The 27,381-nt window shown below is 35.8% G+C and overlaps 1 protein-coding gene and 1 long non-coding RNA gene across 5 annotated transcripts; one reads left to right on the forward strand and one right to left on the reverse strand.

Annotated features, from left to right (window-relative positions):
- Positions 1-26,643, reverse strand: LOC105278336 (tyrosine-protein phosphatase 10D). Of its 4 annotated transcripts, XM_026972834.1 has the most exons (21): positions 23,694-26,642; positions 21,576-22,157; positions 12,922-13,168; positions 12,339-12,614; positions 12,010-12,216; positions 10,736-11,089; positions 10,448-10,620; positions 9,935-10,298; positions 9,556-9,825; positions 9,127-9,426; positions 8,534-8,812; positions 7,795-8,204; positions 7,241-7,618; positions 5,800-5,992; positions 5,499-5,513; positions 5,172-5,340; positions 4,627-4,879; positions 4,213-4,470; positions 3,697-4,081; positions 3,044-3,133; positions 1-2,464 (listed from the first exon to the last, which is right to left on the reverse strand). In XM_026972834.1, the coding sequence occupies exons 2-20, from the start codon at positions 21,660-21,662 to the stop codon at positions 3,072-3,074; spliced, it is 4,680 nt and encodes a 1,559-aa protein (XP_026828635.1). In that variant the 5' UTR covers positions 21,663-22,157; positions 23,694-26,642; the 3' UTR covers positions 1-2,464; positions 3,044-3,071. The 4 variants fall into 4 exon arrangements, with proteins under 4 accessions (XP_026828635.1, XP_026828637.1, XP_026828636.1 ...); XM_026972836.1 differs by lacking the exon at positions 3,044-3,133 and having other exon boundaries at positions 23,694-26,643; XM_026972835.1 differs by lacking the exon at positions 5,499-5,513.
- LOC105278335 lies at positions 22,164-23,562 on the forward strand. Its single transcript, XR_893771.3, has 2 exons — positions 22,164-22,309; positions 22,388-23,562. It is a non-coding gene; the product is annotated as an uncharacterized LOC105278335 (long non-coding RNA).
- Positions 26,644-27,381: the final 738 nt, after the last annotated feature.

A 27,381-nucleotide genomic window follows, 5' to 3' on the forward strand; every position in this document is an offset into this window, starting at 1 on the left:
TTATAATATATCAGCGTATAATTTGTGCTACGCGACACTCCGGTAATGTCCACTTCGCACTAAAGCACAAAAATAAATAAATTTCTTAATATCTAAAACCTCTCTTCTCTTGTGAGTATTAAGAATGATCATCGACCTTCGAATTATGTCAACGATAACGTTTAAGTGCTCTACAAATCCAGATGCAAGTAACGTTACATGCATTGGAGACTCTTATACGCAAACAGCGTTATTAGTAAAAAATTTGATATTTGTTCCTTTCTGATCTTTCTCGGATATGCTTTCTGCAGATATCGCGAATAAAATTACATGGATAGCTTATCAACAGCAGTATCCACAGCATTACAATTATTATCAACTTGTAGAATACAATTGTATAAGATTATCGCACATAATTTCGATGGATAAAATCGAACTTTTACTAATCCGCTTTACATGATAAATATAAAAAAACTTTCCATTTAAATAAATTGCACTCGAAATAGATAGTTTTATCTCTAAGTGATATGCTGTTTTAGTTAATTATTAATTATATACGATATCACACAATTACGAATTTATCAAATAAACAGCGAATTAATAGAAATATCAGATACATTTGTGATCTTTTTTCGCAATACGGCTGACGCAAAAATGCTTATCTAAACAAACAACATCGATGAATACGAATTCTTGATTTGATCTCTTCGAAAAATTTAACTAATCCTCAATTATAAAAAAAATTATCTACAACATGTGATCAATTATATTCTGCCACGTACTGGTCAAGAATATATAATTAAGTACACATATCTTTTGCCGCAAAAGTGACATTGTATACAGAAATTAATAATTGTTCAATTTTTCCTGCAAACTGTCACCAGTGATTAAAATTGAACTTTGAACTGCAATATTAAAACTAAAGGTTGAAATCATCCGTTCGGGATTGATAATTATCATCTATGTACGACTTTAGTTTTATTACAATAAAGCAATTTTGCTGCTTTATTTGTCTGGAAGCGTGAGATTCTTTTAGTTTTCAATGGGATATGACTACAATTCTCTATAATGGAAGAGGACAATGTATCACTCTTAGTTTCAATTAATTATCAATTAATTGCATGCAACATGCGGACATATTTACACGCATAAGCACGCGCGGGTGTACATACATACACGCACGCAGCGTAAAAATTGTTCGAAAAATGATATGGCTTCTACGAAAATGCGAGTTTCTTGTTCCCACTGATATCCCTTCGGCCATCTCGGAAAGAAGATTAAAAGCTCCGCACATTTATACTCGCTCGTCTTTTTCAATTTTCTATCTAGAAAATTTGCTTTAACATTAAAATATTATCGTTTATTAGATCATCATTTGACCCGTTTAATATGTTTCTTGAGCAAACGGTGGTTCGCTGCTTTGGACAATAACTCAACCAGCGTGATCATGGACCTTTTGCGCTTCGTTCTCGCGACGTATCGCACTTGAGATTCATTTGTTGCAACTACTTTCACATCATCGAAATTTAAAAAATGACAAGACAACATTAATCGCCATTCGTGAAACATAGAACATGAACAAAGTAACATTGGTAGTCTTAGGAAAGTATTCACATCGAGAGGAACTAAAACTCCAATTCATTAATGTTCATGTCGATTAAACTAAAGCGCCGTTCGTCTCTCGTACACTAACATTTTGCAAACATATATCATTCAATGGACTTATTGCGGATGCGATGTGACCCCGAAGTCCTATCGCGACGACCAGTGGAATATACACTTTTGCACTTGTCATTATATACGAAATCAAAATCGTGCGTCTTATCAGTTTCTCATTATTTATGCACACATCCCATACACACGCACACGCATACGCACGTTGTATTAATAAAGACGTAATTTTCGACCGTTGTACAATGTAGAACGATCATACATGCATTCGATTCATCATCCTGTACTTGGCAGCATATATACCTGATTTCTGTTTCGCATTCTTTTACTGTTCCGCATTCTTTTTCCGCGTCTCGTCTCTTATTGTTCGTTTTTATATTTTTTAAAATATAATTATTGTTAATCATAAAACAACTATTCTACGTGTATCACGAATTGAACACGCTTTTCCTCGATATGTAGTCGATAGAAGAATAGAAATGTATGCTCACTTATTATTATGTAACATAAACTATTAGGAAGTGTCCTCTTCCAAGGAATTGTTTTCATTAATTTTCGCCTTGTATCTGTGATCTAATTAATTCCCAAATAGTCAATGTTGCGCCCTTGCATCCTTATCTTCATCAGATCCAAGTTGTTATTTCTTGAACTATTTCTTACTCAATTTCTATTTCCTTGTTCTCTCCAAGGAAACATGAAGTGTCTTAAAGATTTAAACTTTTGGAAAAACCATATCCGTTATCGTCAGTTTTTGCTCCAGTCATCAACTAGTAAGCAAAACATCACATTCCTGATTCAGCTATTCCTTCGTCATCTGTAAAATGGATAGAGTAAATTAGAAGAAATTCTTAATGATTACATAGTTACTTGTCTTGTATACTGTCATGCCTGATGCAAAGCACACCGCAATTTTTATGAGGAAATTGACATTATTGTAAAATCATTTTTATTATAAACGAGGATTAAATCTTAAACGCATAAAAATGTGAAAACATTCAAATATATTATACATAGTATAAAATTGAATATAGTAATGATGGAATTGTCAAAAACTGCAAATTTTAATTTTGTCAAAAGTTATTAATCAGTCGTATATATAAATAGATAAAATTAAGAAAACGTGGTCTCTTTATAATGATTAATCAGTAATTTTAATTAGTTCAATTATTTCGATTCTGCTATAGCTTGTATTGTTTTAGTTTTAGTGGTAATTGCATAATAACAGAAGCAAGCATTCCCACAGCACAATTAACGAAACGTTCAGTGATAGAGAGTCACATAGATTGTTATTCTGCAGAATACGCGATTAACACACAGATCTCGTGTAATTTTTAGAACATTCAGATTTATACAGGACTCATGCAGGAAGAAGAAAAGCGACGACCGAAATTACCATCGATGCAGGAGTCGCTGTTCGAAGGTCACCTCTCCTTTTCAGCTTCAGCAGGACTCTTAGTATTTTCGACCGAGCTTCGATTCTTGCCTGGATACAGAGGTCGCAAAAGATTGCAGAAAGGAGGGTGTGAGTTACTAGATGGAGGAAGTGATAGAATTTCGCGAAGGGGATAAGTATTTTACAGTCATTATTCCTGATTGTAGGATAAAATTATAACATGTACTCTTTTTTAACCATCACCACGTCGCACCATCACCATCGCCGATCGAAAAAAATTACCGATTAATTCGCTCTCGAGATCAAACTTTGTCATTATAATTCGTAAAATGTTTCATTGTTTTTTAATAATATTGAATCTGCATACGTTATGCGTAAAATATAGTACAACCTGTTTCTTCATGCAAAAAACATTTTACATAAAAAAACAGGGATGTCACAGACGATCTCATTGAGATCTCTTTCGATACATGCACCACGACTGACCTCTTTTCAACTTTTCGATTTCTTTATAATCAATCGCGATAACCCATCGTGACTGTGCAGTAATATTCTGTATTCCGATATTGATCATTGAGATTAGCTCGATTATGTCCCAATTGATTCAGGATAGTGTTGGTTCCTGGTGGAAGCGATAGAGGCTCGAGGCGTACCTTCGAATCCTTGATTGTCATGAATCTCTCGAGGCGGCCCGGCGGTGTCCTGGCCCTCCAGGACAGCCAGAAGACACTGATGGATACAGATGTACTGCTGCTCCGTTTGTACCATCCAGACCCGCTCCTTCCTCATCGCCCAAACGATGCCAAAAATGTCGACGTACTTCGATACGAGAATCTGCTGCAGTATCCTGTCGAGGGTGATGAAGGTCCCACTACGACCAACACCGGCACTGCAGTGAACCACTATCGGCCTCTGGTCGGGCCTAACACGTTCCCTAAACGCTCGCACGAACCTTGCCAAGGTCTGGGGTGGACTAGGAACGCCGAAATCCGGCCAGGTAGTGAAGTGGAAGTGCTGTATGACTCTCTTTATCTCACCCTGCGACATGATATTTTAGATATCAATTAAAAAATTAGAAATGCAAACAGGAAGCAGTTTGCACACACTTCACACATCACACTTTGATGAAGCATATATAGTCAAACGATGGAAAAAATACAGCCACTTACTCTGCACAACATGAATTCCGTGATACTCCAGTCTGGATAATGTGTCTCGTTAAGTATCGTGACGCAAATGTCTCCATAATAAACTGGTAGAGTGTCTACTGGCCAATAATGATCGCACTTTTCTCTGCCCTTCTCGATGCACCTCGTCAGCATCACGATAGCTCTGCTGTTACTCTCCCAGACCATTCGCCAAAAATCGTCACGAGTGGAATGCAACGGTCCTTGAGTTACGATAAACTCCCGTGGTGAATTATGGCCCTATAATAAGAGAAAAATGTTTTCAAAATCGTGTGTGCATGTGATATATCATATTTTCGTATTATTAATTAATTTAAATTAATAATTAATAAAATTTAAATTATTTAAGCGCTCTACTTAAATAGAAAACTTAGAAAGTGTAAAAGATTTACGTACCGGAACATAATTGGCATTGATATAATCAGAACCTTCCTCGTCATCGACAGGTTGAAGTTTAAACCTACTATGATCGTATGGAAGAATATTTGTGAAGCGATTCTTCGGTCGATTGCAAGGAAGATCCGCCGCAGTGCATGGCTGATCTCGTCCAACGTGCTTGAGTTCTTCGAACTCCTCGGAAAATCGAAAATCTGAATCCGCCGACATGGTGCGATAATGTTCAGCAAAATCTTCGACTTTGATAGGTCGACTAAATAAAACAATAGATTTTAAAAATCAGTTTTGTAATAAAATTACATAACTATATTTAAAACATCGTAAGAGATGTCGATGAAAACATTTGATTATCATGACATTTGTAGTTAAAATGTAATCGATTTTTGTTAAGAGAAAAGCCGACTTTAAATTAGTATCGACAATTGATTGATGACATTTCTGAAGGAAGTAATTCTGTAATATTTATAATAATTAATAAATAAGTATGTTACAGTTTGTTCAATCTCAATCCGAAAAGACGAGCTAAATATATAGTTTCTTTGCACCTGGTCTCAATGACGCTGTCCGGTAACGACAAGTTATCAGTTGCCCTGGTTTCCGTCGTCTTTCGGCCTTGACTCCGTCTTCTTCGCAAGAACAGTCCAACGCTCAACAGAAACAGCAGCAACGCTATGGCGACGGTAACACCTACTATGATGGCCGTGTTGTCCTTATCTGTTCGACACGTGTAGTGAATTTTGAACGTTACAAGTCGGATCGAAATGAAGCTAAAAGTAACAGCGCGGACCGATTGAGGTAATTCTTATTAAAAAACTGTCGCGCGTGTCTCGTGGCGCAGGGCAAGACTTTGAGCTTTTATTCCGAGGTCTTACCTGCCAGCAGCAATCCTTGGGCAGACATGTACACGAAATAACGAGGCATGAATTTAGCGAGGCTCTCACTACATGCGCAGTGTGCCTCTACAACTACTAGTCGTTTATCGCATCCGATGCGGATATGAATAATTGAGCAATCGTATTATGCATCATTATTTATGACACATTTTTTTAATGACACATTACGTATATTCGCTAACACAGTATCGCTTTTCATTTACTGAGAAACATCGGATACGGTAATATAGTCACGCGATTTCTACCGCGTTTCGAGAACTTTTCACGCGATCGCTCTCACCTGTTTGAATGGGGAAACTGTAGCTGGTGTCCGTGAACTTGTCCGGTGCTGTGAATGCGCGCACCTTTACTCGATAAGTAGAACCCGACTTCAGCGGTCCGTTGCAGTATCCGATTTTGTTATCGCAATTCTCCGAGCCGATCGTGAAGTCCTCTACTGATCCATTCTTGAAAGGGTAGTACGGTTCCATCACCTGAAAATTTCATGGTAAAAGTAATGGCTTGATACAGTTACCAGTATAGCGCTTCAGTTATATTGTATATTACATGTTACGCCGTGCCTTTTTACTCTGACAATGTCATAACAGCACAAATTAATTTACATATTAATTCGATTAAATTCTCTAGTCTTTCTGTTCATATAAAATATTTATGTGAAGCTACTTTTTATTTATGTAGAGAAAATGAATTGTTATAAATATATTTCGCGCGATACCTACGCTATCATGTCTCTTGATATATATATAAGATTAATATGAATAAGCATTACCAAGTACCTGTATGAATATTTCTTTTACTTTTGAAATTAAGCTACTCAAAATATTCATTGTTAAATCTTTCAAATTTGCTCTTCACAACTGAGATGCAATTTAGCAACACTTAATTTTTTGTGATTCACTACACGATTTCTTTAATGAAGCGTTAATGTAAATATCATTTTGAGAGTCCACCATAGCTCTAATCAACTAGTACAATATTTATTAAATAAACAATTCCTGAATATTTATAGTGAAATCTAAGATACTCGTACGACAAAACGCTTGTAAATTTAGAATGCATCACTGTTTGATAAATTTAGTTAAAAACTAAATTAAACACACTGTATACACATCACGATACGTATATGTGTTGAATATAATTCCGCGATTTAATTTTCTAAAATATTCGCATTGCATTAACCACATCTCCGTCTTTGCATGCAATTTCTGATCGCAACTAGATCGCGTATCTTTCAATCTGCTTAAACTGACGAGTTATTCAGCCTACGGGCGTTTATATCCATGATCGCGCGGATCTGCGTCATAACACTTAGGTTTTATGATGCTCAATCGTGATCTTGCAAGTCAATGAGATGCGTGGTGTAATCTTAAGGCACCAATTATTCTGAACAATCTGTTTTATCCTTTCGGCATGCTCCGTGCATTCAGATCGGCAAATTAACACAAGAAGAAAATTTACATTTTATTTTATCTTCACTGAAACTTAACGTTACATTAATTTTTCAATGCCCGTTTTTTTGCATAATCACAATATGTTTTATTTGTCATATAGTTGATCAACCTCAAGGAAAATTTAAAGATCGGTACTTGAACATTTGAATGCGAGAAAGAAGTTATTCTCTCAATTAAATCCGATATTTAAAAATATATTGTACTTCATGATTGTAAAACATAATTACATCTATAATCTATAAATAAAACTGTACAATAAACAAATCTTACCTGATAAGGGGGCCAAATACTGTAGGCCTGGACGTCTCTCCAACTGGGCATCTCCAACCCGGAAGCGTTCTTACTATCATCTTCGGCGACGATAATGGTGTAGGATACAACTGCACCGTTCTGCTCGCTGAAGTAATTCTTCCTGAATCTGATCTGGATCGTTGTGCTGCTTCTACAGACCTCGGTTGGAACCACCTGCGTGGACGGCTTCGGTGGTGCCAGGATCGGCATCCTCTGCTTCCAAATTGCCTCGGGACCAAATCCGATCTTCGTCTCCGCTTGAATTCGGAAGATGTATGTCTTGCCTGGCGTGAGAGACTTGATGACACCGCGGAACTCGTTCGGCCTGAAGTCTTGCGTCTGAGTGTGAGTCGAACCCTGACAAAAGTATTTATGTAGCAATTCAGCTTCAAAGCGCTAAAGAGCATAAGCATGAATAATATAAGCATAAATAATTGTTTAAGGCACGAAAACAAATGCGATATATTTAATATCTTCTAAATAAACTGCGGAAGAATACGAATTTGTTAAACGCGAACAGAGAGGAGTCTTACTTCCAAACCATAAGTAATGCTAAATTTTCTGATGATGCCGTTCTGCTCCTGGCTGGGCAAGGACCACACAAAACTGATGTCGCTCGGCTGAATGTCGGTAGGGTGGAATTTCTCCACCTTTCCTGGATACGACTCACTGGTGGTAAAGCTGGCACTTAGCGGATTCGAGACTCTCAGGTAAGAAGACTCCGTGCCCGAACGTACGACCAACGTGAACGTGTAATTCCTATGTGGCTTCAGATCGAAGATAGTGATCACGTTGACCGACGTTATGTTCTGGATGTAGTTGTCCTCTGTATTTATGTATTGTACTTCAAAAGCATCGTACTCGCCACGCGGCACGTCCCAAGTCAACGTAATCCTCGTGTCGTTCACGTCGATCGCGTGGATTGCAGTGATCGGCTCAGGATCTGGAAGTTTTTTTATTTTATTATATTTAATTTAAATAATTTATTTTATTTAAAATATTTTTATTTAACCTTGAGCTAATAAAAATAACATTATAATACACTGTTATGTCATGAAATAATATACGGATAATATTTTAAGAATAGTTGGTACCACGTTCTTTAGTGGATTAAAGCGAAGTTTATGGGCGGTATTCAAGAAGACATCTTAAGACATCTTGTCTTAAGTTTTAAGTACATGTTACGTTAGATACAAAAACACTCATGTCATCAAGAAAACTCGCGTTTATGAAAGAAATTCTCCCCGCTGTGGATACCACGTGGATACTCACAGAGTCGATCTTGTCGTAGGAGAGGTCTGCTCTCCACGTTATCGCTTACTGTCCAGACAGTTACATTGTACAATCTGCCAGGTGTTAATCCAACGAATGTAACTTTGGTGTCGGTGTCGTCCACCATACGCTCCTTCGTGGTATTATGCTCATCGCTAATCCTGAACCGATAGAGATCAAACCTCGACGATTGAATCGGCGTCGGCGTGTACCTCAGCGTCAACGATCCCGGTTGATCACGGTCGACTACTACGACGACTTCGGACTGGATCAGCGGCACTAGATTTCAAAGTTTCGGGTTTGTTCGTGTGATTATCGATTAACCTACCATGATTTCAATCGCCCCATTTGCCCATTAGCCTTCGAACGAAATCGCTAAACTGACGAAAATAAAACTTCGCAAGTTGAACATGCGACGTAGAAAAATAGGAAGGCACGTGAGAGAACGATTAATATTAGAGAGCACTCAAAGGAAGACTAAAGTATCTCTCTCGTTTGTCTGTTAGCACTCATGCTCAGGCGAAGCTCGTTGATGAGCTGTTAAATTGCAGAACATCGAAATTTCGTCGCTAATAGCGAGAAGGCTCACTCACTCGTTCTCGTGGTTAAATTAGTGATATCGCTGACCAGGTCGTAGGAAACTGTGTAGACGACGAAGAAATACTGTACTCCGGGCATCAAATCGTCCACTAGGATCTTCTCGGTGTGCACCGCACTTTCCTCGAAAGGAACATCGTTGCTCTCGCTGACGTTCTTCGTCCTCGAATCTTCCGGGTTCTCCACCGGCCACCATCTGATAACGTACGTTTCGATACGACCTTCAGGCCGCGGCCATTCAAGAGTTACATTAGTAGAATCGATAACCGGCGTGATGTTCAGAACTGAGTTAGGCCCTAGAATGATACAGCAATATTTATTAGAATATTTTTTAATTTTTAAATAATTTCTTAATTATTTTTGAAAAGGTACAAAAATTGTTAATAAAAAATTATAAATTTTTAATAAATCCATCGTGTACTCACTGACTGTATGGTTTACTTGTAACGGGTATAAACTTTCGACACCGTAACTGACGGTGTTCACTTGTATGGTATACTTCTCGCCGGGCGTCATATCCGCCACTTCCGCTTCCGTGTCACGAACGCTCGGGAGTTTGACCCATCTAGGATCGTCCTCCGTACGGTATCTGATGGAATACTCAGTGAATATCGAGTCTGTAGGAGCACCCCAATGCACGACCACAGTGTTGCTCGTGACTTTCTCGATGCTGAGATTTTTTGGTGGGTGAGGTACTGCAAAATAGTGCGACAAATCATTAAGAATCCAAATAAATTAGTGTAATTAATAACGGACAACAGATAATAACTTATAAAAATATAAAAAACTGAAAGATTCACTCACAGACGGCCTGCAAGTAGTCATGCGGTTCACTTCGAAGCCCATGGCTAATGGCGAAGACCTTGACCTCGTATGCTGCACCAGGATACAAATCTTCCAGGACAATGTGCGATTCTGTAGTCAGCGTGGTTGCACTTTCTCCGGTATCGTTCCTATTGTGGGTTACTTCGAACTTTTCTTGTTTCGAATTTACGTCGCTCTTCCAGGAAATATTCAAGCCCTTCTCGATGGGCTTCAGATCCTCGATTATGGGACTAGCAGGACGTGTCGCTTGATACAGGACGGTTTCGTTTGATTCGACTCTATTACTAATCGCTTGAACTATTATAGAATAATTTCTCCCTGGTAGGAGGGCTTCCAGAGTAACCTGTGGATTTAATAATTATGTCAACGGAATATATAAAATATAAAAGAAAAGAAAAAAACAGTGATCTAAGTGAATCGAACTGATTGATGTCCACTTTTAATTAAAGCTTTACTAATTCTTCATAGATTAATTGTTTGTAAAATGCTCACTTTTGTTTTCTCAGTTGTCAAAGTATTGCTGTCACCACCGATTGCTGTTTCCACTTCATGATATTGCAATTTGTAACTGTCTTGTGTACTGGAACTCTCCAAGTTCCAGGAAACCTCTACCATACTAGTCTTCTCATCGATCACCGCCCTGAGGTCGCGAACAGGTAATGGTTCTGCAGATAGCAGATTAAAAAGATATATAATAATTATGTAAGCACATTTTTCTTTCCATTATTTTTTGTAGGTGCTATTAAATTAAGGTACACCTTGTGTCAAGCAACTACGTACTTAAAGTGACATCGCCGCTGGCCGGCCAACTGGTGACCTTGCCGGAAACCGTCTTCACAACCACTTGATATGTTTTCCCAGGCTCCAAATCTTTAAATTCCCATTTACTCTCGTCATCGCGGTTTCGTGTGACCGGTGCAAGTCTCCGATTACTACCGAGCGATATTTGATACTTATCGAACTCGGACGTTCCATTGGGAGGATTCCAAAACACGCGGAAGGAAGTTGACGTCACAGAGGACTTGTCAAAGGTCACGTTGAGGGGACGCAGGGGTACCGTACGGTATTGAGCTGTAGTAGGCGCGGACGTTTCATCCTCGGAAACAGTCTGCACGGAAATGTTGTACGCTCTACCTGTAATCGGAAATGTGGGCGATTTAGAACAATAAAACGCAATTTTTATATTGGTTTTAGAAGAATTAATTTTCGCATAAATATTTACTGTATTATAAAATATAATTTACGTATCATACTCAAGGTTTAGTTCGCAAAGAATTTAAATAAAACAATTCTACAATTATGTGACCAATAGTAAGCGTATATATTTTTATCTTTTAGTATATGTTTTAAATTTTCAAAAATTAGTTTTATTAAGTATATCAAATGTTTTTGTATAAGATAGTCAAGTTTAATAAAAATTAATTAATTATAACTATAATTAGATTATAATCAGTTCGATTGTTACTGTATTACATAAAACTACATTCAAAATTTTAAAAGTAGTGATTCATTATCTTCACATAAGGTAATGAATCACTACTGATGAAGTAAACATATCAAATTTGCATATCCATTGGTTTTAAGCATTGCTTTAAAAGTTCAGTAGTTTCGCTTTGAATTTTTACACCGTAACAGGTCTTTTCCTATTGCATAACAGTGATACTTTCTAAAAAACACTGTAAATACCAATCATAATAACGAAATTTCGTGTACTTCTATAATCAATTAAATTTCTACTGCACATTAAATACAGCAAATAAAATATTCTCAAAATTTAATTAGCTTTAAATGATTATAATGATTTGTCTTACTTACTAAATACGTTATGATATCAAACAATTCGCTGCAACTTTATTAAATAGATTAAAACACATGTAATTTCTATTTGACTGAAATCGATTTCTTATATAACATAATGTAGCTCGAAGCATATTTACATGACGTAATCCAGTTAGTAAGTTAGTTCATTCGGTAGAATAGTTCATTAGCTTCAACTGATTTGACAATTTTTGTAATCTCGTATGCATAATCACGCGATAGGATAAACGGCTGACCTGGAATCAGTCCTTTGAAAGCTGCCTGTGCAGGTCCAGGTGGTTCTCCTTCCTTTTCCACGTAGAGAACGGACTCGATAGCGTCTGGCGGGTCTATGCTAACTTTATAGTGTGTATATATCCCGGCAGGATAAGGCGGCTGCCACAGGACCAGCAACGTCGTCTCGTTCCTGAACCAGACAATAAACTTCCCCGGAGTATTTGGCTCTGCAAATGATTCAAATTTGCGAAATTTTTATAATCTCGATAATTCCATAATATTTATCTATAATTATATAACATAATATATAATTATATAATAAATAATATAATTTATTTGTCGCACATACTCGTCGTAAAATTTCTGCTGGTGTAGGCGACGCTCTCTTTGGCATCCAGCACTGTGAAGAGTTGGAGTGAATACGTGGCACCGGGTGTGAGATCTCGGAGAGTGTAGGGCACCGAATCGATCGGGATGATGCTAGTTTTGGGATTTCCGGTATCGCTGAAACTCTGCGTCCGCAACCGGAAGCCAGAATAATTCCCCTGGGCCGGAGGCGACCAATACACGATCGCGGTCTTTCCATTTCGCACTGATATCGTCAGATTTGAAGGCGGATCAGGTGCTAATGAACAAAATTATTTTGTTTATTCCTGTTAATTATTTTACTAATTATTTACTAATACCATTAGCATTTCGATCAGAGTTTTTGCATGACAAGCATGTCAACCGCTTTATAATATTTTTGCAAATTGGAGTCAGTCGTTAATCGAAGAATTTAAAAACATTAAGATAAATAGCAGGTAAAGCAGCTAGACGATAAGATATTGCACAATTCAAATAGAAAAACGAACTTGGATACTTCTCAAAAATATTATTTAAATGAAAACAATTTGAAGAATTGCAAATTAATATAAAATCAGATTACATACGTGTTGTAATTGACGCAGTCCAAGTCAACCAATCATGAAGAGTGCTATTACTATAGTATAACCAGTATTCGTATCTCGTCCCAGGTAGACCGTCCTTGAACTTAATGACGTCACCGATGTCGGTGGCAGCTATGGTAGTGTTCGGCGGTGGAGAGCCGACAGGCGGACTGTAATCCAAACGGTACCAGGAACCACCCTGGCTCAGATTGCCTGGTATTTCGATCGCGAGATCAGCCGAGTACGTGACCTGAAGCAAAACGTTAAGCAAAAATCGCCGTTAATTCGCGCGTGTGAATTATCATTAACATGCTTCATTCCGCAGTAACGTAATATTTAGTAATGCCTATCACGAGAAACAAGCACATGACGTATTTTACATTGTTATAACAAGTTTCATAAGATATTACGTAGGCAAAGAAAATGATTCTATATGAGGAAATAAATAAAAAATATAAAATATAATATGAAGAAATAAATATAAAATAAATATGAAGAAATAAATCAAATATAGAATATAATTTTGTTATACAGAACTCTGCTTTAAAAACAGAAGAACAATTTTGAATATTTGTCAGATGCATACTTAATTATCTCTGAATTTGACAAATCTCTGTACAAATCTGTAACAAGGACGTACAAATCTATAACAAATTTTTGTACGCGTTTGTATTCACAAACATTATATTTCGCGAATTGCCATTTTGTTAATTGCTTCAGCAATACTTGAACGATGCACAATTTCTATTAAACATTTTACGCCAGATCGGCGAAGTAATATTTGCGAAGATCAGAATATTTAGTTCACATGCATGCTTGAAGATCTGAAAAACCATGCCATTACAAAAATATACATAGCTTTTGAACATATGTCCTCGAGGATTAACGCGCGTCACTTTCCGGTTGATCACTGTCATATGTGTTGCACGTAATTTTGACCGTGACGTTTCCGCTCGCATTTCAAGTGTGTAGAAATAAATAGAAGTGGAAATGACGTATATCCGTCTGTAACACTCTATCAGTGACACATCCGTGACACTTGGATGCAACCGATATATACCGTGTCATCTATTTTTCCGCATCAGAGTATTTTATTATTACGATATCAAGTGAACTCTGCTTTTTTAGAAAGTTTCAGATATATACATGTATGTACAATTCATCTTACAGATATCATCCTTACGCTACATGATGAATTGCTCCGAAATTGCTCTCTCTTTTCTGCATATCGTACTATTGATTTTTCTATTTACATTTATATGTAACTTTTCAAACTTTCTGCAGTGTTTAAATAATTGGAAAAGATTTTTCTTTTCTATTTTTGTATGCAATGATTAAAGATTGATATTAATATTGATAATTTATAACACTGAAAATTATTGTATCTAAAATGCAATTATATTTAGTAGCACATTATATTTATATTATTATAATATTTACAACTATGATTATAAGAAAATAAAATAATGTTAATTTTCAATAAAAATAAAATAAAATATGTATTAAAGAGACATTAAACTGTGATTACCTATTATTCGTTATGTTACGTTTACATCGGAATTGACAAATATACACATGTTATTAAATATTATTTAATATCATATATTATCTTTTTGGATATTATTATATATTATTTTCTCTTTAAACATTTCTATTTAAAAGAGTTATTTTTATATATCCAGGAAGAAAGAGAGGTAGTGAGAAAGAAAAAAGGAAGTGGGAGGAAAGGGAAGATCTGAACAAAAGGGAATTAGAGGGAGAGAAGAAGAGGGGGAGAAAAAAGGAAGAGAGCGAGGGAATAAGCGAGGTACAGGAAAGAAGAGAAAAAGGAAAGAAGGGAGAAGGAAAAAGAGGAAAGTAGCAAAGGAAAAGGTGTAAATAGGAGCAAGAGGGTAGGAAATGAGGGAGAAAGAAAGAAGGATAATGGAGGATAGAGGAGGATGATAGAGGGTGCGGCCAACGAGAGAGAAAGAGAGAGAGCGATGGAACATAAATTGATCGCAGGAAAGAACGTGACAAGAATTTTGTTCTCGCTGTCTTTCATAGTGTTTCCCTTGTTTTCGAGTGAATGTCTCGAATTGCAGGTACAAAACGCATAGCAAGCACGCTGATTCATGGATAAATCCCAAATCTATAAATGGGCGAGACCGTGATCGTGCATAAAATAACAGAAACCAGTAGCAAGCAAACGCTTGAACAGACTCGAAAAGACTCAAAAAAAGATTTACTTTCTCCTATATGAAAACAGTACTGAAGACAAAAGCGATGTTTATTCTACGTATGTAATGTCTTTACAAAACTGCCATATAAATTAAAAGAATAATGGTAAGAATACTAATGTTGCGAAATATTTCTAATGTGCGCGATTAGTTTACGAGGAAGTCTATGAGGAATTTTATTTATACATTATTTATATAAATTCTTCGAATCTAATTATTATTTTATTATTTAGAAATACAAGAAACGTTATTAATAGTTGTGATAAATTTTTCGAAATTATTAACATGATTAGACCAGTGCACGCTATTTTATAGTAATTTATAATGATTAATTATGCAGATCCCTTTAATTTGCTTAATAGCGGAAGTAAGCAATAAACAAGATAAATCAGCAGTAATAGCGAAATGTATGTTGCTTTTAGATAATGGTCATAATGATGTCACCCATGTTTTGCGTGACAAACGTGCTCCATTACTAACTAACATTTGCCAAGGTAGACAATAATCCTAATTATATTAATTAATGCCATATAATTCAAAATAATAATAAAAAACCTTTATTATCATTTTAAGCTAGATTTTTCTGCAGCATAGTGCGCATGTTACGTGTGTGTGTACATGTATATGATATAATACATACATGTACCATATATTTATAGATATATCCGTATGTATAAAACGATAAAAATATCAGACATTGAATATTCAAACAATCTTGGGAATTGCAGAGAAAAACACGTCTGTGGAAAACCAAACCGTGAAGTGGTATTGCTCCAACGAGCAATATGTCACGTATATGTTGAATACAAATGACGTATCTTATAATGATACCACTAACTAAGTTTCCCTTTCGAAGAAATGATAAATATGATGTGTCATATTAAACGTTGCATAACATTTTATTAATTAATTGTTGGAAATGTGATATTTTTTGTAAAAACAGCTGAAGAATAGAATATTATGTATGAAAACATTTGACTTCAAAAACCGAAAAATATGTATATGCAAGCACTTTTAGAGTTTTATAAAACTTTTTCATGATATCGAGTAAAGAAATTTATTATCTTAAATTTATTATCTTACTAATCTTACTATTATATAAAGAGAAGTCACATTTTCCTTTGTTACCTAGGATCTTTAAAACTACTGAACCAATCGACTTGAAATTTTAGTATGAGTATCTTGAGGGTCCCTAGAATGTCATAGGCTATATCACTTTCGCGAGCGAAGCCGCGATGGGGGATGCTAGTATTTTATAAAAGAAATTAATGGTTTCTGAAAGAAAGAGCATGTCTCCTTCAATTATCATATAATAAAAAGTTATTTATAGTGAAGTGCAAAATGGCATTGAGAGGAAAATGATTGTATCGTCAAATCCGATTATGTAACAAAACAATTACACTTATCTACAAATCAACTTCTGACAAAGATTTATAAATTGTTTTGTCCTCGCAACTATTTATAGCTACAATCCTCTTGAATGTTAACAAAAAATTGTGATAACGTCAAAAGTACATTCAGTAATACTGTAATATTTGTACAATTTCGTTTTTAGTTTTGTCAAATATTTTTCGTAACAATCCAATCCACCTGGTACAATGCGTTCAATACACGTTGTAGCATAAACTTAGATAAGATCCGCTTGTACTTAATGATCTCGCTTCCTGTTTACCGGATACCTGCCAGTTCTCGATGGTAATTCAAGCCTTCTCACAGTGAATCATTATGAAAAAGTGTTACCTGCGCATGCAGTGATTGATGATTGTGTAATCGAAGATTACAAAAGGTGGAAGGTGAAGATGATCGTTAAATCGCTCGGTTCGAATTCTTCCAGAGTTTTCGTTCTAAGTACACGACATAACAACTACTGGAGAACATTTTGTTAGAAAAAAATTACTTTAAAAAACTATTCGAAAAGATTACATCAAAATATTTGTTAATTCACAATATTATAATATTCTCAAAATGAGAAAATAAATCGTATTTTTAACACACGTTTTTCTAAAACTAAATGTGAAATATGCTAAATTTGTAGAAAAAGAACTTGAAAAACATAATTTACTCAAAACATCATTCTGCTAAATACTTTCCTTGATATAAACTATATTAAAAACGTGCGAGAAGGGAGATGAAGGAACAACTGTATCGATCTCTTGACACAGAACTTCTATTCACTTAATTGTGGAAAAAATACATTTCGCTGTAATGTTCATTGCACGCATTCATTTGAACGCAAAATATTTCTCGGTAGTCCGTGACGCATGTAGCGTACATAACTTTTGACTTTGCGCAATTAAAGCTTACGCCATCGTTAGTGCAATTAGAGAATGCCCGAGACGAGCAAGCAGAGAAATCAAGATTTCGGCGTTCAGCATTTCAATAAAACTGCTATAATGAACATTACAAGAGAAAGCTGCCAATACATGTAAAATAAATAGCAATTGATTGTTTTATTTTTTTATTTAATTACGATATTATAGTATTATCCGACACACAAGGTTCACAGATATTGTCGTGCGTTTGTTCCTGAGAACCTTGAATTATGTACCGTTAGGCCACCGTTACATATTATGACATTGCCGGAGTTTCTAGAATTTTGTGGCGGTCATCATAGTTTCTTTGTAACGAGGTGTGCGAAGAAGAAATGCAGTAGTTTAGAGAGTTTCTCGCCGGACCAGACACTCATTTATGCTCGCGATATGGTTGAAGGAATATTACCATGAAGGTATCCACTTACGCCTATCTGGCTGAGGTTTATTTGCCATTTTTTGTGTATGTATATCAGTTAATAAATCTTTACATAACATGACAACTGAGTATTCTGATTTAAATTTCTTTCCTCCTTGTCATTTTCCCTTTTTGTTTTATTTATATATAATTTTATTGTATTGTAGGACATCGATATCTAATTATATTGTGGCCAGCAATATCAATTGTCTAATAGAGTATAAATTAATTTTTATATAATATTAGCGGTGTTATTTGACAAATCGTATTCTCGCTAACAATAAGTATATGCGAGGATGTGGGAATTTAAAAAATCGATTTCGTCAAAAAATAAGTCTCGTACAAGAAACTCTTACTCTGCACATTTTCAACTTACAACTACATAAAAATGTCATTGGTTTGGTTGTGCCATCATTTCGAGCGCATCCTATATATGATTTTCGAGAAAATATCTCGAATCGTAAGATATAATAATTAATATTTTGTATTTTGCGTGATAATTTTGTTCGTTGTATTTATTAGTTACTCGCAAAAGTTACGAAGTTTATGTAATGCCTCGGAAGTAGTTCAGACGCGCGCGTGTGAGTGAGCGGATAATTTATTTCCTTTGTCTGCTTTAGTTTCGTTATGTATGCACATCTCCCAAACGAGTCCAGGATATACTCGTATATCCGGATGAGCGACTCGCCCTTCACACGGAACAGAGTACCACGTGCGGCTTGCTTCTGTCTTTACGAGACGTTGTGTCTAAAGTCACAACTGTATCGAAATGAAGGAAATGTTAAATGTAGTACTGTCGACTTTAACTCGAGCAATATCACCGGAATTACGGAAACTGCACCGACATTTTAATAAATATTAGATTATTATATTTTTTACTACCTATATAATATTCCTGCATTATCTTTCTTTATGCAAATATTCGTGCAACCAATATATATAAAATAATATATTTTATATAATAATGAATATAAAGTAGTGGAGGATGTTTTAAACAACAAAATGAAGCGAAACTTGCGGATAAAGTCTCAATGTTAAGTTGCATTATTGGGCTTGATAACAGATAAAAATCCTAATAACAAAGCAAACCTGATGAAGATGATTTATATTCGTAATCGTATCAATATACATATAGCGTAACATCCGATTTAAAAATAATGATACCGGTTCTATTTGTTGAAGTATTTAGCGAACAGGGTCTCCGTGGTAAAAGCTTAATATAGCGCGGTCATGAGCCTCGAATTCTGGGCCAATAATGTCATGGTTCCGTCACACCCATCCTTCTTGTTTCCAGGAAATACGCGAATAGGTAATCGTCATTGAAGAATATCATTGCACGAATCAGACCGCTACATAATGAAGAAATTAACTAATTTAAATTAATTAATATTAATTTTAATTTTAATGAGGGACACACTTTATTGATAATCATGGAACAGTTTAACGAAAGAAAAAATTTAACGGAAAGATAAAAAAAGTAGTTAATTTATTTGCAAAAAGGTTCGTTAATGTGATACATATGTATAATATTACTACACATTGGAATTAATCATAATTTTATCTACTGGTTTAGAAAATTTTAACTCGTCAATAGCGGTACAAATCTTGCGGGTAATGGATAAACGAAAAGTCGTTGTACTGTTGCAAAAATATTGAGGTATCAAGAATTAAGATATACGTTACGAAATAAACGGATTAATGATTCGGTAGGTTTACCACGTGCTGAATCGAAAGTGGCATTGCGAGAAGCTGAAAACTTCTATAAACGTAAACACCATCATATGAAATCTCTTTCCACATTCTCGTATTTTATCCAATATTTATGTTATTTATATGGCTGATTAATTATCTATCTGATAAGCTCTTTTATTATAGTATTATTTTATTACAAGTCTTATTGGATACAATACGACGTACTTTCGCCAACAAAACTTTCTTTTAGTCATTAAACTGTCATCCAATTAGCTTCTCTTTCTCTCTCCTCCCTCCCTTCTCCCTCTCTCTCTTTCTCTCTCTAGGCTTTTGGATGTCTAAATAGTTGAAATGTCATCGACACATTCTTCATTGGAATTTTGAATTTCTGAAGTAGAAAGTAGTCAAAAGTAAGGTGAACACGGAGGATATTATAATCACTACTATTTACTTTTTAGCCAAAACTCATTTACGGTCGCTAATTAATTGTGGCAAGGATCCTCGAGATAATTCTAAAAGCAGGACATCCAGAAATTTACTCGAAATTTGACCGTGCTCAATGCTGTACCAATATTAAATTAATATATTGTGAATAAAACAAATGATTTTTATAACGTTTGCTATTTATGTGGATAATAAATAATCATATAAATGAAAATTTGCATCGCATTGAGATCCAACTTTTCAATTAAATTTCTTTTAAAAGCAGAAATTGAGAAATTGATGGAAAATTATGTGAAGCAAAGCATTTTGAAATGAAAAGAAAAAGCAACAGAAGAGAGAAAAGAATTAAGTAATTGGAAACTAATAATGAAATTCCTTCTCTTGCAATTGGAATCAAAGTTTGAATGGTATTCTGGCAATTGGTGAAGGGAAACGCGTCCGACATCTAATCCTCTTTGCTTGATGGAATCGTGTCTGGACGTTGCGAAACTCGCCTGACTTTCTCAACTGCGAGTACGCTGCTTTGAATGCCGATGTCTGTTGACTCGAATATCTTTCAGTACGACGAGCATTCGGTGATATCAATGTTACGATAAACAATTTCTTGTTTATTGCTTACTCCTCTCAAATAAAGAACCTTTGGAATTAATAATAATCAACTCTTTAACGACTATTTACTATTTATGATCTGTTGTGTGCATTAACTATGTAAGAAATACTTTTCCTAGTATTTTTCTATACAAGCATCGCAGATTTAATCAAGCATTAACGTTAATAAATTAAAAATGCTTGAGCACAATTGCGTCTATGTTTGAAATGTTAAAGTCAGAAAGATTAATTGAGTGAAGATCGTTTGTTAATGATTAAATTGTGGATTATAAGATTTTGCATGCTCTCTCAAGAATATAAGGAAAAAAGAGGAATGCTCTTCCGTGAAATTTAAATAATTAATGCTTTGCGCAGTGGTCAGATTACGTTACACGTTACGTAAACAAATTTTTATTATCCTTTTCTTGATTATTGATTTTGTTACACCGTAGTCAGTCAGATAATATATAAGGTGTTTCAGATCTTGCGCGTTTCTTAATAACACGTTCCCGACATAACTTAAAATAACAATTCTACATCCAAAACGTTGAACTTATGACAGTTTTTAAATGAAAAGTCAGCGTTTAAAGCCATGTTTGAAATTTGCAAATACGGCAAATTGCATAATGATGAAGGTATAAATCGAATGAATAACATTCTTCATATGATACATGTAAAAAAATATTAAAATCAATATCAATCAATAAAATTTTGATACTTGAGGATTGCACGTTATTCTGTTCGTTATTATGCTATGTTTGCGTGCTCAAACATTAAATGATATATAATAGTTGGTCAACTTTATACGTTTTTCATTGATTTTACTTCTCTAAAATCAAATCACTCTTCAAGCCACACATCATAAATATGTACATATAAGCATTACTACATGCGCATTCTTCGCACGGTACCCACATCTCTAGTACAAGAAAAACCCCCTATTGACGTGCCCCAAATCCATATATTATTATCACCAGTCGCGCTCACCTCAGCCAGAAGAATCAGCAGCAGCAGGAGAACGCCATTGAATTTGGATACCAGTCGTGGACTGAGCACTCTATGCAGATACGTCATCGTCAATTAATCGACTTCACTACCATGGAAATTACGGTTCCTCCGGAACAACTACTCTTCCACGTAATTTCACCTCACTCCAGCACACACTCACCGATATCGCGGGGGAACAATATTCACAAGTACACCTTTGATGTCCGACATTAAGTGTCGAAGGAATGCGCGAGGAATGTACGTGTGTCACTTGAAACAATTGTGGTGGTACTTGGATGCTGCCTCGAGACTATTGCACTATGCGTGTAGTATCACAAAAAAGAAACGTGCATCCCACTCCGGGGACTTGGCGGTAACACCTGTTCGGTAGTAGTTTGACAGCTACGCCGGTGCCGGAGGTAGTAGTGACGAAGACGATGATGGCGGAGATGCCGAGGGACCGCGGTAGTAGGAACGGCGGCTGCCATATCAGCCGACGAACCACCAAGCTTTCCGCCTCTCTCTCTCTTTCTCGGTCTCTTCTCACCTGTTCCCTTCTCTCTCGATCCTCCTGCCGATTGACTGAAACTACACGTTATCGCAAATCCGAAACTAGGAAGCCAATAATGCGGACGACGCGTGAGTCTCAAAGGCCGCCGTTTCTTCGGCGTTTAGAATCCTCGAGCCTGACGCGTCTCTCCATCTCGTGTGAGATATCTTGGAATTATTGTAATGTAAGTTCTTTCAGGTCTTAATAATTTTAATGAGATTTTAATGAGGCAAAGTTAATAGTTTTTCTTTTAATCTTCTAGTGTTTACTGCTCATTAAACTTCAGCAAGCTGCGTATTCATTTCGCTAACTGAAGACTTTTGGTTGTACGTAGGTTGAATTGTTTTACTCTCAAATGTATTTAAATGTGGAACGCTCTTTTTAGTAATTTTGAATATTATGTTTTTCTTCACACGAACTATTTTAAAAATAGGAAGATTAATTAGTGCAAAGATATCGATATTTTTTACTTTTATTGTAAATTCTTTTCAATTCTTACATTTTGATGTCTACTTGACGTTATAATGTTAATAATTGTTATATATATAAATAGCTATATTAGCAGAGGATATGTCGGAATAGGAAATATCTTCTGCTTTATCTCTTGTTCGTATCATATCTCTTTGTTTTATCTCCTTTCGTATTGTTCAATAGAATATTCTCACTCAATAATGGTATTTTTTTGCTTGATATTGATCTTTAGATACGTGACGTAAAAAAATCATATATAGTCAATTTAGTAAAAATAGCTATGAAGTTATTTCATTCTGCTACAAAAAATTGTAATATTTTTACTACTACTTTTGATCTCTTTTATCTTTCTATAGAATAAATTGTGATTTCAGTTATTTCTAGATTCTAAAAGGGGTATAAATTCCACCCTTCGTTATTTTGCGAATTGAGTACTTCAGCGTGCGGAACGATATAACGAACTGAAAGGGTGGTAGCCTTTGGTGTGGTCAGCGTGACAACAATGAGGTGATGAAACAAGCTTCGCAAAACATTGGAAATAACCGTGAGATTGCTCACTGGTCGTAGTTGTTACATACATACACGTGTAAGTGATTTTATCTATGTGAATATTGGCTAAGTCATCTTTCTTGCATTTATTACTATGATGCTTCCCGTTTGAATTTTATCGCAATAATCATTTAATTATTGCTGCACGATAATCAGTTAGCGAATAATGAAATTATAATTTCATGTAATTAGGATCACGACAACAATGTCATTTCGTCTGTCTTGCTCTCGATAGATTCACTAATTCAAGCTAAACTGCATCCGATGAAACATGACTATGAAGCAGTTCGTGACATTGTTTGACATGATTTCACGCGTCCAACAACTTATCAAAAAAATTTCTTTTGTTGTTCTATCACGATTTACGTATAGGACATCACGTACGAGAGAATTTACCGCGCAAGACGTCATAAATAATAATACAAAGCTATTCTAAATGATCTGTCAGAATTTGTCAGAACTATTCAAAATCCATTAAGAAGACGGGGGATATAAAGAGCGTGCTTAAGAATACAAATGCCTTATCGTAGTTTCTAAAGAAGCACAACCTGAGCATTATTTCGAGGCCATTGTCTTCGCTGCTCTCCGTATCCTCATTAACACAAGAACGGAATTCACTGGTGCATTGTCATCAAATACGAATTAGGAGGAACCTAGATTTCAGACGAACGCTTCTGATAACACACATACACACACAAGAATTCTCTTTGTCAGAACAAACACCGCGAAGTATCAGTATCGGAATCAGAACACTACTCGCACCACTCGTTCACTACTCCGACCACGATTTTCCGACCGCGAGAGTCCCATCAGCTACGCGGTCATCGGTGAAACCCGCTGATCCCCAACCCGGACACATCAGTTCACCCCTGTCACCCCAAAGTATCCCGCGATGAACAGCAGTAATGCCCTGAGATAGTTGCTATCGATCGCCCAGTGTTAGCGGCAAGCTCGAAAATCAGCCGGAAACGCTGATGATGGAAACGCAAGGCAGTCGGAAAACGGAAGGCGAACGAGGCGTTCAATGTGCTCTCATGCTGCCGTGGGTGTATTCAGTCGACTGGCGCGCTTTCATGACGCCTCACCCGGTACAGGCCAACCACCAGGGCCAACGGGACCTCGGCTCCTCTCTCCGAACGTTCTACTCGTCGTAGGCTCGACCGAAGCAGCACCAGGCTCAGCCGCTCTCTGCTTCGTCCCTCGCTCCTGCCACCTCGTCGGACAACCTGGCTGTCTTTCCATTCCGACTTAGGCTCTATCTCTCTCCCACTCCGGTCTGTCTTCTTCGTCCTACATCGACCAGGCTTACCCCGGCTGGATACCCAACGCAGCCGCCATCACCACTGCATCCGCCGCTCCGACTCCCACCAACTATCGACCTCTCTCTCTGCCGCTTTTGATTTCTCGCTTGCTCCTGTGTCACGTCGAATACGTGGACACGGCATATATATGTGTAAACGGACGACTACGAGTCGGTGTGTGAATGTATGTATTTAATAAGCTCAGTAGCGTAGCTAGAAGTGTCGTAAGTGAGAATGTACGTTCTATACGAAGGGTGATGGGTGGAATTTAGTTACTTTTTAGATGCATATTTATTCTCTTGTTATCTTCAAAGTGATTTATTGTACTTGAGTAATTTATTGTACTTGCTACGAATTTGTTCTTATTTTCCGTGGCTTTACAATAATTTGTTAATGATTTATTCCAATTCTTTTCAAAGAATAGCATAAACATCAAAGTATATTAGCGATACAGTGCAGGTGCACTTAATACCAAGCTAAACATGAGTAACAATCATCATCGTACTTGAATTGCTAAATTATTGCACGTATGTTTCAGTTGCGCAGATATTTCGCGCAAAGTTGAAATCCTGGAAATGACGGGCAACTCGGTGCAGTTTTATGAAAAGCATATCCCTCAATATACAAACAATATTCATTCACTGGATATAACAATGAGTAGCTTTCGTCTTTCAATCCGTGAGAGATATTGTTCACGCGTCACATCAAGTAGTGAATAGGAAAACTTTCTACATTATATTAATTCACTAATGGCATTTAAATAAACGCGCGCGCGCGCACGTGTGTGTGTGTGTGTGATAAAATAGATATTTTCAAACGTGGCATCTGATTTCACAATCATGTTGACACTTGTTGTCTTTTTTATATCTTTTATTAAGCAACATTTTTCCGTTTTTCCCGGTGCATTCTTCAAGTGAGTGAACTAGCGTGTTGCACCTTATTTGTTTATACGTACGCGCTTACGTGTGGGCGTGCAACTAGCAACCACACACATGCACCTGCTACTTCCTATTTTATCCTCCCAACTATCATCTCTTGCTGTATCCTCTCTCATAGAATTCTCCACTGCATTTCACCGTGCGTTCCTCCGGCTCTTTTTCCATAATGTTGTTTTTGAAGTGATAGTGGCCACCTGACACATAAGCGCGTGCGCGAGTCCATACATACACACAGAGTCTTATTAGTGTAGACACTTCTATTCATAGAAGCCGTTCGCCTCACGGCAGGTATCCCGAGTAGCAAAGCCAGAGATGTAGTTAGTATAATTAGTGCCCTGCTATGGATAATTATAAGCAAAGAAATTCTGAAAAAATTTATTTAAAAAATTAATTAATTAACGAGAATACACACGGCGAGGGATGAAGAAATCAATAATTTAGCAACGATGTTAATATCTAATATATTCTAAAAACATTATTCCATTTGTCTGGAATAAAAATAAATAAGTGTTACATATGAAAAAATAAATATAAACTTCCTATATTTTATGTTTAATGTGATTTTCCCTTAAATAAGTTACCTATGTACATTTTACTCAGTAGCAGTTTAATGAACAGCAAAATAACAATGCAATGAATTATGACTCATAGTAATAGCATTAAAACTGGATTTTAGTTTAAATCATCGAAATCATGCTTTCACCAACATGCTGTCCTTTTTAATATGGAAACGGTAAATATGAATAACGAATCTTGAGAAAAATGCACAATATACCTATTTATTCAATTCCTTATTTATCGAATATGTTTTATGCAAAATGAATAATTAAATAAATGATGAGAAAGTTAACACGTACGAATATTCTGTACAGGTTTAAAGAATAACTGATACCCACGCACAACTTCGTGGAAGGGGACATGTGGGTCATGGGGGCCATGCCCTCCTCTCCAAAAAACCCAAAAACATGGTTGAGATTCAGTATACAGGATTTGAAGTTGAAAATGCCATAGAACGCTTTGCATGAAAGCAAAAGAAGTTTAGGCTTTGTTGTATAATAAATAAATTTAGCTATACGAATTGTAATTATAAATACACTATATATGCTCTAGATCTGCTTTGATCGTATTAACTATCATGAATACGAATAAATAAAATACTTAGATAACATTATGACAATAAATATAATAACATCTTTACGCATAGAAGCGCTACATTTTCTTGAAAATAAAACTTATTTATTAAAATTAAATTTAAATAAAGTCTAGTTCGGATGTGAAGCGACTCTATTGTAGTGTGCATGTTTCATCGAATTACTTCGACAAACAAATGATTCAGATTATTCATACATGTTATGTACTAACGATAACGTCATTTTCTACTACAACAATTGTTGATTTAAAACATTTTGATATTCAAACGAATAATTTGATTATTACTTGATTTTTACAACAATATAACTGTTTTTTTTATTAGTAAAAACAAAAATGGCTAATAAATTATACATATATACACATAATTCATATATATTCTTGTTTTATATTTATTAAATATCTTTTCTTTAATAGCTGAATGTGACATATGTTACATTTGAAGTTCTATAATAAATTCAAAGATCAAGAAGATGCGATTTTTCATTTTCCATGTACACTTAGCTGAATATGCATGTTTTTTGTAGACTAAGTATTGTGTGTGGGGGTGTGTTTAACTCACATTTATGCATACCTGCGAGTATACGGCGTGGGCCAAGCAAACTGACGTCAGCAACAAGTTGAGATATCTTTTGTCATCTTTCGTTTCTGTACATTATGATGTCATCACCAAAACACAACCTACAGATTCTTTAAGAATAAATATTTTTACTCTCTTTCAAAACCAATTTACTTACAACAAAAATTCTTTCTTGTCATTTTTTATTTATGGCAAAATATGAACAAAATTTTTAAATATATGCAGTTAAACGTTGATTAAATAAAAAACATATTATTGCCATCAACAA

The sequence above is a fragment of the Ooceraea biroi genome, chromosome 10, assembly GCF_003672135.1.
Source record: "Ooceraea biroi isolate clonal line C1 chromosome 10, Obir_v5.4, whole genome shotgun sequence".
In the NCBI taxonomy this organism is placed as follows: domain Eukaryota; kingdom Metazoa; phylum Arthropoda; class Insecta; order Hymenoptera; family Formicidae; genus Ooceraea; species Ooceraea biroi.

Bases quoted from the DNA above. Each gene is read 5' to 3' on its own strand.
- LOC105278336 (XM_026972834.1), bottom strand. From the start codon at position 21,662: ATGACGTATCTGCATAGAGTGCTCAGTCCACGACTGGTATCCAAATTC. The intron at 7,619-7,794 runs GTAAGACTCCTC...TACTTTTGTCAG, and splicing joins GCATTACTTATGGTTTGGAA to GGTTCGACTCACACTCAGAC. The intron at 4,082-4,212 runs GTAAGTGGCTGT...ATCATGTCGCAG, and splicing joins CGGAATTCATGTTGTGCAGA to GGTGAGATAAAGAGAGTCAT.